The 15189-nt window shown below is 35.5% G+C and overlaps 1 protein-coding gene across 1 annotated transcript; it reads right to left on the bottom strand.

Annotated features, from left to right (window-relative positions):
- Positions 1–2755: 2755 nt before the first annotated feature.
- Positions 2756–3573, bottom strand: LOC127138696 (protein TIFY 11d). The gene is made up of 2 exons (XM_051065196.1): positions 3322–3573; positions 2756–3234 (listed from the first exon to the last, which is right to left on the bottom strand). Exons 1-2 carry the CDS (start codon positions 3465–3467, stop codon positions 2895–2897), a joined length of 486 nt encoding a protein of 161 aa, XP_050921153.1. The 5' UTR covers positions 3468–3573; the 3' UTR covers positions 2756–2894.
- Between the last annotated feature and the right edge of the window lie 11616 nt (positions 3574–15189).

Raw genomic sequence — 15189 nt, 5'->3', positions numbered from 1 at the left:
TTCACCAAGGGTCATGCCCCCATGATTAGCATCTCTTGACCTTGCACCCATTGGGCGTCACTGCCTGCAGATGTAGAACTTGGTGATGGGTGGCCTATGCGTATCAATACCTCCGCCTAAAAGACTCACCTTGTCCTCAAGGTGATAATCCGGGAAGACCTCGTATAATTTAGTCATAGATTCCCAACTATTTTTCACTTGTAGGGAGATTCAACCATTAAAATAAGACTTCCACGTTGCTAAGTTATAATTCATGAATATCTAAAACAGAGTCTGGATAAGCCTGTAATTCATGATCCTCAGATAGCATAGTGGTAAAGGTTGGGATTGGAAATAATCACCAATGGCCTTCTTGAGGAGAGAGACATGAAATACTGGATGAGTTTTACTGTGAGTTGGAAGATCCAATTTGTAAGCAACAACACCCACTTTTTTTTAACATATCGAAAGAACAATAAAATCGATGGAAGGGTTTTTCATTAATCTTTTTAGCTAAGGATCTTCTCCTGTAAGGTTGCATCTTCAAGAACACCCAATCACCGATTTCATATTCTATATCTTGACTGTGTTTGTTGGCATTTGCGCGGGTGCCATCTTGGGACTTCAACAAATTCTCTCTTAGGGCAGCCAATAATTCATCTCGACCAATCATAGGTTTGTTGACTACTTGTTGGAAATCCATTTGTATTGTTCCTCACCGATCATCCTCTGATCTGTCAAAAATTTCAAACTTTTTTTTGTCAGTTTTAATGATAAAATGGTTTCCCAACAAGTAGTGTCGCCATTTCTGGACTGCTTTTACGACTTCCTTCTTGCATTAGAATAGCCCATAGTCCGGTCCCGCAAGCATCCGTTTCAACCACAAAAGGCTTTGAAAAGTTGGCTACTGCTAATGTAGGCAAATTGGTCATGGCTTGCTTTAGTTGTTCAAATGCAATTTGCGCCTTTGGACTCCATTGGAAGGGCATTTTTCTTCAACAGGTTGGTCAATGGCCTTGCTATTCTTCCATAATCATGAACGAACCTCCTATAATAGCCGGTAAGGCCTAAGAATCCCCTTAAGCTGGTGACATCCATGGGTGAAGGCCATAACTTTACTGCTTCCAACTTCTTAGGGTCCACAAATACTTCTCCAGCAGAAATAAGATGTCAAAGATATTCTAAGTTATCTAGGCCAAATGAGCACTTCTTGTTGTTGATCTTTAATTCATTTCGTCAACTACTGTCTTTCTTTCTGACTAGGATGACAGGACTGGAATAAGGACTCATAGATGGTCGAATGATTCCAGCTTCTAACACTTCAGCAACCAATTTTTCTATTTGTTTTTTATGATAGTGAGGATATCTGTATGGTATGATATTCGGTATTTGGGCTCCTTCTTTGAAATGAATGGCATGGTCTTGACGTCGATGAGACGAAAGCCCTTCTAACGGTTCAAAGATGGAAGGGAAATCATGTAGCACATCTTTTAATTCTGACGGGATTGAGTCCTTCCAATCCATCTCTGCTTAAATATATATGACGATAATCAATAAGAAACCCTTCTCCCTGTTACAAAGCTTTCAACATTACTTCATGTAAAAGGCTCGTTGGAAGACTTTGATAACACAGCCATACATAACCCTTGCTACTCAACAATTAAGTCATTTCATTCAAAATCCAACAATGCATTACCAAGCACCTTGCAAGGATATCACATACTTGATGCATAATTTTATTCGTGGTTGGCTATTTACTAGGTCTTCTATTCTTCAAATCCTAAGATACACTCATATACATATTGGACTAGCTGCATTGGTTCAACAAGATCTACATTAGGCTATTTGCTTCTTCCTATGATCATCCCCCATATTTTGGAAGACAAAGAGGCAACAAATAGTATTTAGATATTCTTGTGAAGCTGATTATTCAGAACTCGTTACAGCTACCAAGCCCTGATTATAGATAAATTTTTACTCTATAGATTGTTTAACCAAATACATTCTTTTTGAGGCATTAACCATTAGGTTAATTAATAATTTTTTTTGTATATCTCCCAATTATAATATGGTTATACCATGATAGGAACAACTAAACAAATCCAAAAAATAAAATAAAAATGAACAAATACACCATTCTCAACTTATTTATGTTTTGCCCAAAAAAGTGGTTTCAAGTGAAATGTTACATGTAAAAAAATGACTGAATGGTTGTCAATTGTGATTTTCCTAAAAAAAGTGGTTTCGAAGTTACTGTATTTTTTTCCTGTAAAAGTGGTTTCGAAGTTACTGTTATATTGAATAGAAAATTATTTAAATAATTACTCCACTTGTGTAAAACGTTAAAATGAACTGATATATTTTATTTTATTTTACTTGTATTTGCGTGTCTGAACTGATATATTTTACTTGTATTTGCGTGTCTAATGCGTTACTTTACTTCATCCTTCAGATATGTCGGTAAGTGTAAACAATATTTAAATCTTTCCAACTTTCTTTTCTTTGTTTTCAGCATAGTTTCAACTTTCTCTTCTAAACGTGGCTAATTAAAAGGACAACACGGTTTGGATTAGAAAAAGAAAAATCACGCATGAAAGAAGAAAAAAGAGAAAAGAAGATCAACGACACAGTTTGTGATTAGAGATCAAATTCATATTCATATTTTATTTAAAAACTATTTTGATTGGTCAAGATTATTTGACTAACTTATTTATTGAAAGAAAAAAAAAGCATATAAAAAGAATAAAAGAAGAGGGAAGAAAACATGCAAGAGAAATAAGAAAAATGAATCCACAAAGTTAAAAAAAAAAAACTAATTACAGAAAATATTCAAAATCATAATCAAACTTCTCAGCTAATTAAACTAAGTTAGATCTGAAAGATCCATCAAAAAAATGTTAAAAACTCTCTGAAATTCACGTCGATTTAGCTCCTAACACAAGCCAAGGAATGGATTCAGAAGACTTGACTGGATCAGAAACGGTTTTAATCGTTTTATAGTATGGTGATTTGGCAGCAACTCTGTTTTTTCTCTTCTCCATGAATCTAAGAAGCGAAGCTTTTCTAGCAATTGGCATATCAACAACAATCGTTCCACAAGGGAGTTGAGGAATCGGAGTAACCAAAGACTCTGTCTGAGCATATGCCTTTAACTCTTCCACTTTCTCAGCCGGAAAATCATCCAAAACAATAACTTGTCCATTATAAAACATTGTCAGTTGTGACGCTTTAGCTTCCGGTTCCTTAACCATAGACCTATAAAAAATAATATCAATGTAAATAATTATGAAATGATATAGTAATTGAACAATTGAATAAATTGAACGAGAAAGAAAAACTTACATTGGAGTTAAGAAATCCTTAGTTGTGAGATTGTTTGAAGACGCGACAACATTTGTTAGGGTACCGGAATTACCCTTGTCCTTGATGTATCGGCTGAGGAGGTTGCATGTTTGAGAAAACGTGGATTTCTCCGATGAAGTCGACATTGAGAAAGAGAATGAAATGTGGTTTGAAGAATGAGGTTGTTTTTGTATTTTTTTATAGTATAAGAAAGAAGGGTTGTTTTGAAATGAAATAGAGGCACGAGGAATAAATGGGTGGTACCTACTGTGACCTATATTGCACTTGTAAAGTCCAATAAGACATATTTGGTTGTTTAAGGAACACGTGTTATTTGCGTTTGGTAAAGAGAAGCGGCGAGGTTTGTCGTTGATTGTTTATGTTGCTTTTTGAAAATTGAAATATTGATTAAAGGTGGGTGCGTTACTGTTTACTCACATTATGGGACGTTTTCGAGGCAAGTATCACGTGAACAAACTGCGTCCTTTTTCTTTTCTTTCTTTATTTCTCTATTTATTGCCGGAAAATATTAACTGCACTTTATGAATAAGACTACTATTTGTATTCGTTTATCATATGCTAATAATGTCATTATTTCAATCAAATTTAATTAAAAACGTTTATCATATACTCTAGAGATGAGAGTGAGGGGTTAGTGACTCTATATATGTAAAAGTATTTGGGTAATGCTAACTTGTGCCCCAAGGGCACAAGTTAAGAGATAAATAAAGAAACAAATTTTTGGAAATTGTATATTAAATTTATTAAAAATTTATAATTAATAATTTTATTTATTTTTTCAAAATAAATTTTCTATTTATGGATTTCTTAACATGTGCCCCTAGGGCATAAGTTAGCATTACCCAAAGTATTTAACTATCATAAAAACTGTAATGGCAAATTTTAACTCAGACAGAGGTTAAACACATTTGCTCTCTCCCCGTTTTAAAATCACACTAGTTTAAATTAAAAAAATATAATAATATTATAATAAGATATTAGAGCAAAATTTAAGAGTTGGTTTGCTCTTTTTCCATACTGTTCACAAGGCTAATAAAAAAATAGTTGAATAATTAAAAAATAATTAATAAGCAATTCTTTAGTGATAAGAAACACTTATTTCGTTTGATAGTAGTATGAATAACAACAATTTTTGAATAGTAAAGAGTTTTTGTTTGAGGTTATTTTTTTCCTCACTTTCATGTCGACATTATTGATAAGTTATCGGATGGAATGCATCTAAGTCGTCTAAACTGTCGTTATGAGATTTTTAAGGAATCACTATTGTGAATGAGAATATGGACCTAATTGAAAAGGGGTTTATGAAAGTTTATCTTGAAGGAGGAAATTGATTTCTACCAAAGATCACGGTGGATACGAAACTTTTTTAGTAACTATGCAATTGTTAGAAGGAGACTCTAGTCATTAAACTCCTTGAAAAGAACATGGATTATCATTTGATGAATGATAATTTGAAGAAGATGTGGAAACATACCGGAGGCTTTGAGACCATGGATGTTGAAAATGGCTTCTTTATGGTCAATCACTAGCTGGATAGAGCCATGGTTGCATATGTTGAGGTGTTGTGTAAATTTCATTCTGATCACAACCTCATTCTCCTTGGGTGTGGCCTTCCCTTCCAAGATCATAGGTCACGTCCTTTTAGGTTTGAGGCATCTTGGATAATCACTTGGAATACTCCAATATAGTTCATACTGCTTGGGGAAATACCCAAATGACATTGTAACTTGTCTCCAAAATGTGTTGCACGATTCTATCCTTTTTAATAAGGAAAATTTTGACAATATCAGCAAATGGAAGCACAACAGTGAGAAGAGACTTAGGGGTATATAGTTCTCTTTGGAGAGAATAGATTCAGTTAGACTAGTTTATCTCTAATAGAAGCTTAAACAGGAGTATAATTCAAACTCTAGTGTGCATCTCGTTGGCTAGAACAAAATCATTAAGCCCAAAAAGATGGGTGGTATTGGGATCCGTAAAGCAAGATAGGCCAATACTTATATGTTGGGTACGATGGTTTGGGGTCTCCACTAGGATTTTGATTCCCAATGGGTCCATGTTTTGGAGCATAAGTACATAAGTGAGAAAATGTTCCTTAATATGAAAAAGAAACCTAGATCAATTACTTAGAATATAATTATGAAAGCTTTAGTTACTCTTAAAGATGGCTTTGAATTTAGATTAGGGGATGCGAACTCCTGTTTCTACTTTTCCTATTGGTTTGGGGTAGGGAAAATAGCAGAGAATATTCTTTATGTGGATATCCATAATCTGAAAATGCGGGTGAATGATGTTTACTTATATGTAAATTGGAACTGCAACTCATTATATACTAATATTCCTCAAGTTATTTATGACCCCATGAAAGTGCTTCCTATTTGTTTGAATTCTTTGGTGTATGATCGATTAACTTGGAAAGGAAATTTAGATGGTATCTATATTGCTCGAGATAGTTATAACTGCCCCAATAGACTTGAATTTGTTTAGAATACAACAAACAATAACTCTTGGAATTGCCTGAGAGACTATGAATTTGCTACTCGCTTTTTGAAATATATTGGCTTCTTGGACCCATTATTCTTACAAGGTATTACAACAAGACTAAATATTAAGGATGCTTTCTTGAATATGGATTTTATTTCTCAAATAAAACCTTATAGAGTTGATGAAGCCCTAGAAGACGACCAATGGATACTTGCCATACAACAAGAATTAAATCAATTCGACATAAATCAAGTTTAGGAACTTGTTCTTAGGACAAGTGGTAAGCACGTCATATGTACCAAATGGGTGTTTAAAAACAAACTTGATGAGAATGGTATAATTGTTTGAAATAAAGAAAGATTGGTGGCTCAAGGTTACAATCAAGAAGAGGGAACCGACTTTGAAGAAACATTCGCTCTGGTTGCAACGTTAGAAGCTATTCGTTTATTACTTGCTTATGCTTATCCATTAAATTTTTAGTTATTCCAAATGGACGTCAAAAGCGTTTTTTTGAATGGATGCGTAAATGAGGAAGTCTATGTCAAACAACCTCCCGGTTTTAAAGACTTCAAGAATCCTTCACATGTCTTCAAGTTTAAAAAAAAGCTTTTTATGGCTTAAAGAAAGCACCAAGAGCATGGTATGATAGACTTAGCAAGTTTATATGTGAAAAAAGAATTGAAAAAGGTAAAGTTTATAATACTTTGTTTATCAAGAGAATTAAAAAACATAATTTATTGGTTCAAGTCTATGTTGACGACATCATATTCGGTTCAACAAACAAAGAACTTTGTGAAGAATTCTCATTGATGATGCAAGGAGAGTTCAAAATGTTTATGATGGGTAAGATGAACTATTTTCTTGGACTTTAAATTAAGAAACTAAAGGATGACATTTTCATCAACCAATCCAAGTATTGCAAAAATTGTTGAAACGGTTTAATATTGACAATTGCAAAGCGATGACTACTCCAATGAGATCCATAACACATGTGTTTAAATTGATATCACAAAATATCAATGTATGATTGGTTCATTATTATATCTGACGTCAAGTCATCCTGACATAATGTTTAGTGTTTATCTTTGTGCGTAGTTTCAAGTCAATCCGAAGGAATCACATCTTGCCTTCGTGAATAAAATTATGAAGTACCTCAAAGGAACAACGAACTTCAGTTTATGGTATCCTAAAGGTAGTGTATTCGACTTAATTGGTTACTCTGACTCAAATTATGCTGGTTGTAAAACAGACCAGAAAAGCACAAGCGACACATGTCATATCCTAGGAAATGCTCTCGCATCGTGGTCCTTAAAAAAACAAGCATGTGTGGATCTTAGTACGGATGAAGCATAATACGTTGTTGTAGGAAGTTATTATGCACAAATCTTTTGGCTGAAACAAAAACTTTGTGACTATAACGTGAACCTTGGATGCATTCCCTTGAAATGTGATAATACGAGTGCCATAAACATAACCAAGAATCCAATCATGCACTCAAGAATAAAGCATATAAACATTCGACATAACTTTCTATGAGACCATGTGCTTAAAGGTAATGTTGAAGTTACATTTGTGGATACACATAACCAACTTATATATATTTTCACAAAACTGCTTGCAAAGGAATCGTTCTATAACATTCAAAAAGAACTTGGCATATTGTATGAGTATGATGTGTAATTATCAATACAAAGACATTCTTCAATCATCTTTAAGAACAACAATTTGCATTCATTAAGGTACATGCTATCTCAAACAATTTTTATGTTAAGTCACGATTCCATTTGTGAATCATTCTTTCTATTATGATGATTCCTCATGTATTAGCATGAAGTATGTTTTCTTTGTTTCTTCTATATGGTATTTATATGTTAAATATCTTGTGTCTACTATTTTAATTGTTATGCATATATTAAAATATTTATGTGTTACATTATGCAGTCCATGTTAAGGTGTTTTTCAAAATTTTCCTGCATGTAACCGGTTACGCAAATGTGTTAACTGGTTACCAATTCAAAAAATTAATTTCTTAGTTAATATTTTTTTGCCTACGCGTTATGGTAACCGATTAATAGGAACCCTATAACCGGTTACAATGTTCCGAAAATTACTTTTTATTAGCTTTAATGACTCTTCCACCCATTTTCCTCTCGGAAATAACCTGTATTTTGTTACCCACTCATAGCTCAACAACTACCAATACAATCCATTTATTTGCCACTTGTCCAAGCCCACTATAAATCATTTTCACTTCATAAATCAAAACCCACAACACTCAAAAGAGCTTATTTAAAAATTACTTAAATCCCCAGACCAAACCCAAACTTGTTTCATCCTCCCTCTCAAGCTCCATCAATGGATCCATCTAAAAGAGACAAAGGAAAGGGAAAATCGGATGAAGGTTCCTCAGCTCTAGATCCACTTAACCTTGGAAGATTGGTAGACATTCCAAGGGAGAAGAAATTGCTGCTCAACTTCAGAAATCATTCTCTAATCCTCCAAAGTATGGTAATTTATAAACTTTTCCATCTTATCAACATAAAAATAATGGTGTTAGTTATTTAGTTACTTTTTAGTTGGTGCCAGCTGTGATAAGTTAATCTTTTTTTTCTGTTTTGCCCTTGTAATCTTTTAGTATATATGGTTGTACAACATTGGTTCAGATAAGAAATAATGAGAAAATTCTACAATTACTTTTAATCCTTTTCTTCAATGAATCGTTTCTCTCTCATCTACATGGTATCAGAGCAATAGGCTCTGGTGACCATTTTTTTGTTCTTTTCTTCTTCGTCTTCTTCGATTGGCATCTTGCGCAAAGTTTGCACCTTCATCGGTTTTCTTCACCGTTTCTCTGATTTCGCAACCTCTGCGTTCTTCCTTCAATCGGATTCACCATGGATCACCAGAGCTTCTCTGATTTCGCGACGAACTCCGTGAACCCTTACTACCTTCATCCGAACGAAAGTTCGGCGCTCATCCTTGTTGTTGCACCGTTGGACAACAAGAACTATCACATTTGGTCAAGATCGATGCACATCGCACTGATTTCCAAGAACAAAGAAAAATTCATTGACGGTACCTTTCCGAAACCACCAGTCTCCAATCCTCTCTATGCGCAATGGATTCGCTGCAATACAATGGTACTTTCTTGGATTCAGTGTTCAATTTCTGAATCGATTGCGAAATCTGTCTTGTGGATTGATACAGCAACTGGAGTTTGGAAGAATTTACGAATTAGGTTTTCACAGAGCGATATCTTTCGAATTTCGGATATCCAAGAAGATTTGTATCGATTCCGCCAAGGTACTCTCAATATCTCTGAATATTTCACGCAATTGAAAGTGTTTTGGGATGAATTAGAGAACTATCACCCTCTCCCTTGCTGCACATGTGCTATCGCTTGCTCTTATGGTGCAATTTCATCTGCACAAACATATCGGGAGCAGGATTACGTGATTAGGTTTTTGAAAGGCTTGAATGATCGGTTTTCTCACTCAAAGTCTCAAATCATGATGATGACACCTCTTCCTGACATTGACAAAGCTTTTTCTTTGGTCATTCAACAAGAACGTGAATTAAATTCTGCTACTCCTTTGGACTCTTCTGAAGCCACTGTCACTACTTTTCATGCTAACACTCAAAATAAGGGTTCGGCAACAAACAAATGGAAAGGTTCTTCTTCCTCAACCAAAGGAGGCAACAGAGTCTGCACTCACTGTGGTCGAACAAACCACACTGTGGATACTTGTTTTGTGAAACATGGATATCCACTGGGATATCGAAACCGAACCAAGCCTGCATCTAATACTCAAGGTTCCTCACAATCTCATGCCAACACCATATCACAAACTGCTGCTCAGTCTGAGGGAAATTCCACGCCTGTGTTTGGGTTTACTCAAGAGGAATTTCAGAGTCTCCGTGCTATGCTTCAACAATCTCAACAAGCTCAACCTACAACTACTGCTAATGTCATCACCACCTCACCCTTTGCTTCCACTTCCCAAGCTCTCCCCAACACTAGTAAGCATCCCAATCTTTGGATTTTAGATACTGGAGCAACAGACCATATTTCTTTTCATCTAGCTAATTTTACATCTTATCAATCCATCGTGCCAATATTTGTATCTTTGCCTAATGGTTCTCATCTTACAGCTTCTGTTTCTGGAACCATAGTCATATCACCATCTCTAACTCTTTACAATGTTCTATATATTCCTAACTCCCATGTCAATTTAATCTCAGTCACTAAATTGACAACCAATAATGACTGCTCTCTAAATTTTTCCTCAACTCTGTGTAATATTTTGCAGAACCATTCGAAGCAAATGATTGGTACAGCTAAATTGCACAGAGGCCTCTATGTCATGGATTCCAATGCTTTTCATAATTCTTGTAATTCTGTAGTTTCTAATTCTTTTGAGATGTGGCACCTAAGACTAGGCCACCTCTCTAATTCTGGTATGAAATATATGTCAAAACAGTTTCCTGTTATTCCTTGTAAAAATAATATGGATCCTTGTGATTCTTGTCATCTTGAAAAATTAAAGAAATTTCCCTTTCCTAAGAGCTTTACTAATACTCATGCCCCATTTAAGTTACTACATGCTGACCTATGGGGTCCTTTGGCCAGTGACTCAATTTTAGGCCATAGGTATTTTTTAACTCTTGTAGATGATTTTTCCAGATTTACATGGGTTATTTTTCTTAAAGCCAAGTCTGAAACCAAACAAAGTGTTATAAACTTTGTTGCCTTACTTGAAAACCAATTCAACACATCTCTAAAGTGTTTTAGGTCTGATAACGGTTCAGAATTCTCCACTCTCAATTCCTTTTTCCTTTCCAAGGGAATATCCACCAAAAATCCTGCGTTGAAACTCCCCAACAAAACGGGGTAGTTGAACGCAAACACCAACATATTCTGAATGTTGCACGAGCCATTACGTTTCACTCCAATATTCCCTTAAATCTCTAGACTTTTAGCATACAACATGCAGTCCACCTCATCAATCGTATTCCCAGCCCTCTCCTCAATTACAAATCTCCCTATGAAATTCTATTCAAAACATTCCCTGTTCTGATTCATTTAAAGGTTTTCGGCTGTTTGTGTTATGCAACTACCTTGCAGGCCCATCGAACTAAGTTTGATGCTAGGGCTCATAAATCCATATTTCTTGGGCACAAAGATGGTACCAAAGGGTACATCTTGTATGACCTGCAATCCCATGATTTATTTGTTTCTAGACATGTGGTTTTCTTTGAGAATTACTTTCCCTTCAAAAGCAATATTTCCCAACCCAAACCTCCTGAACCTGACCCACCAACTATGACATATGACATAGACCATACTGCACCTCCTACCGTGGACAACATACCTGTCACTTCTGCATCTTCTGTCCCATTCCCCAATGACAACTCTACACCCAATGACAGCTATACACCTCTCTTGGACTTGTCCAATCCACACCCTTCTGCTACATCAGTTGTCCCTAACCCTTCCTACCCTCATATCATTGACCATGCACCTCAAACTAGTTTATCTCCACAACCTTTTTCACCTCCTTCAAATAATGCTTCCCCTGAACCTGTGCCCCCTACCAGAAAATCTACTAGAACCAAAAATCCCCCACAATACCTTAAAGACTTCCATTGTAATATTCTTACTACATCTGGTACACATGAGGCACCAGCTAGTCACCACACCACACACTATACTATTTCTAAAAATCTATCTTATGATAGATGTTCTCCCTCTTACAAATCTTTCTGTTGCTCTATCTCTTCTAATGTTGAACCAAAAACATACCTTCAAGCCTCCAAACATGATTGTTGGAGACAAGCAATGGGTTCTGAAATTAAAGCTCTTCAGGATACTCAAACATGGACTATTGTGGATCTTCCTTTAGGCAAAACTCCAGTTGGTTGTAAATGGGTATACAAAGTAAAATACCATGCCAATGGATCTATTGAACGCTACAAAGCTCGCTTGGTTGCCAATGGTTATACTCAATTAGAAGGTGTAGATTATTTTGACACTTTTTCTCCTGTTGCTAAAATAACTACGGTTCGAGTTCTCTTGTCTTTTGCAACTATAAAACATTGGCATCTGGAGCAATTGGACGTTAATAACGCCTTTCTCCATGGTGATTTACAAGAGGAAGTTTATATTCCTCCTCCTGGCTATGATAATTTTGGATCTAATAAAGTTTGCAGGCTCAACAAATCTTTGTATGGACTAAAGCAGGCTAGTAGACAGTGGCATGCCAAATTATCTTCAGCCCTTCTTTCTTTGGGTTTCTCTCAGTCCGAGGCAGATCATTCGTTGTATACCAAGCAAACAAATCACAGTTTTACTGCTCTTTGGTTTATGTTGACGATATTGTGTTGATAGGTGATTCTCCTTCAGAAATTGAATTTGTGAAGTCTTGTTTGCATCAGAAATTTCGCATCAAGAATCTTGGCAATCTACGATATTTCCTTGGCCTGGAAATAGCACGATCAACATCTGGTATATTCCTTAATCAAAGGAAATATGTGCTTGAACTGCTTGAAGATACATGCCTGCTTGGTGCCAAACCTGTCTCGACGCCCATTGATCCACTGTTGAAGCTATCCTCCACTGATGGTGAACCATTGGAAGATCCCTCCACATACCGCAAGCTTGTTGGAAGATTATTATATTTGACAAATACGCGGCCTGATGTTTCTTTTTCAGTGCAGCACCTCAGCCAATATGTGGCTAACGCGCTGATCCCTCATTACCAAGCTGCTCTTCGTGTTTTGCGGTACTTGAAAGGGTGTCCAGCTCATAGAATATTTTTCTCCAGCACTAGCCCCTTAAAACTTCATGGTTTTGCTGACTCCGATTGGGCACGTTGTCTGGATACTAGGAAATCTGTGACAGGGTTTTGCGTTTTGTTAGGTAATTCTCCCATTTCATGGCGCTCTAAGAAGCAGAATACTGTTTCCCGTTCTTCAACTGAAGCGGAGTACCGTGCTCTTGCATATTTGACATGTGAGGTTCAATGGCTTTCTTACCTCTTTGCTGATTTTCAAATTACATTTCCTACGCATGCATCCTTATATTGTGATAGCAAATCTGCCATCTATTTGGCACATAATCCTACATTTCACGAGCGCAGCAAGCACATTGAGCTGGATTGCCACGTTATTCGCGAGAAGCTGCATTCCAAACTTATTCATCTTCTTCTAGTTCCTTCAGAGTCCCAGCTAGCAGACGTATTTACCAAGCCACTTCATGCACCACTTTTTAATTCCTTCATGTCCAAGTTGGGTTTATGTAGCATACGTACTCCAACTTGTGGGGAGGTATCAACATAAAAATAGTGGAGTTAGTTATTTAGTTACTTTTTAGTTGGTGCCAACTGTGATAAGTTAATCTTTTTTTTTTTCTGTTTTGCCCTTGTAATCTTTTAGTATATATGGTTGTACAACATTGGTTCAGATAAGAAATAATGAGAAAATTCTACAATTACTTTTAATCCTTTTCTTCAATGAACCGTTTCTCTCTCATCTACACATCTTCATGTTTTGATTTTCCAACTTTATTTCATTTTCAAGAATTGGATGCTTTGATTGTTGACTTCGTACCTATATATCCTGATTTAGCTAGAGCTTTTTATGTTAATCTGTCTATTGGAAAAGGTTGAATTGTTTCTTCCATTGTCAAAGGAAAAAAGATTTTGTTGACAATGGAATAATTTGGAAAATGTTTAGAAGTTCCTTATGTAGGTGAAAGAATCTGTCATGGGTACATTATTAATTAGGATGGCTATAGCAAGGTTAATTATTACTTCAGCATAAGCACGTTAGCCGAGCATGAGATTTACAACAAGAGAGCTCAAAACACTTCCTCCAACTAGCTTATTTTGTACTCCTTTAACCTGTATGTTAGTGATATAATGCTTTACTATTTAATAACACGTATCCTTACACCTAAACATAACCACTCACAAATAAATGACACTGAGATGCAAATCATTTATGCGGTAAAGAATCAGTTATAGGTAAATTGGGCATATGTTATCATGCATCATATGCACCATCAAAGAGGTCTTAATAGAGGACTTCCTTATGCTAGGTTGGTCATAAAAATAATGGAGTATTATGGTATCGACTTAAGAGGTGAACCAAAGAAGAAAATAAGTTCCAAGGAATGTGAAATCAACATTGGGGTAGTAGGTAAAAACATGGGTATTTTCAAAGATAAGGATGGACTCTTTAAGCATAAAGATGTTGTTCATTACTCTTTATCGACTCCTCCAATTACCTAAGACGGATACATCAATGAGGTTCTATACAATAAAATATGCTCTATTGAGACCCTTGCTACTACCAGCTTTCGTGACCTCCGCCTTAGGATAACTCAACTTAGGAACCAAAACCAAGAGGAGGAAAGTGATGATGGTGATGAAGAGATGGAAGAAGACGAAAGTGACCAAAAGCCATTATGTAGCATTATGTTGTTTTAGTCTTTACTTATTTATGTTTTAGAACTATTATGATGTTATGTTGCTTCCACTTCCATTTCGTTTCTTATGTATCGTATTATGTGGTTGTTGTATCGTTATGCTTCCTTATGTAGGACTACTATGTTGTTATCGTTATGTTTAATCTTGTTTCATTATATTTTGTTGTGTCATAGTAGTATGTTGTGTTATGCTTTCATTGCAAAGTTTCTGTTTTTTAATGTATGTACATCAATTTTCAAGTTTTTTTCCATCCTTCTTGCTAATGAAAAAGGGTGCGGAGCATGTATGTGTATGTTGTGCTTGTAATTTAACTTTTGCAGTAGTAATAAGATTTCAAAAACTCACATTCGAATATCAAGATGAGCATTAATCAAGGGGGAGTTTACATTGTTAAGGGGAGTAAAACCTATAAAAGTTTCAATGGTTTGTCATCACCAAAAATAGGGAGATTGTGAAGTCAAACTTCTTCAGCTATAGGTTTTGATGAAGATAACTTAGAAGATAATGCTTATAGTAAAATGATGGAAAAAGTTGCCTTTTGTTGTAAATTTTTTTGTATGAATGTTGTAAATGATATTTGTATGAATTAAATGGACCATTGAATGGAAATGATTCTTTGGATTCAATGAAACAATGTCTTACTTTTCAAATTAGAACTTTGCCTTCCAAAATCATGTTTGAATCATATCTTTTGAACCATGAATTATGGATTTTACAATTCTTGAACAAATGGACTTTGAATAAGAACTATGAAATTTGGGCAAATGGACTTTGAATAAGGACCACGAACTTGAAAAAATGGACTAGGAATAAGGACTAGGACACTTGAACAAAGGGACTATGAATGAGAACTATGAATCAATAACCAATGGAC

This window comes from Lathyrus oleraceus, chromosome 4, assembly GCF_024323335.1.
Source record: "Lathyrus oleraceus cultivar Zhongwan6 chromosome 4, CAAS_Psat_ZW6_1.0, whole genome shotgun sequence".
NCBI classification, from domain to species: domain Eukaryota; kingdom Viridiplantae; phylum Streptophyta; class Magnoliopsida; order Fabales; family Fabaceae; genus Lathyrus; species Lathyrus oleraceus.
This window is presented reverse-complemented; position numbering and strand designations above follow the sequence as displayed.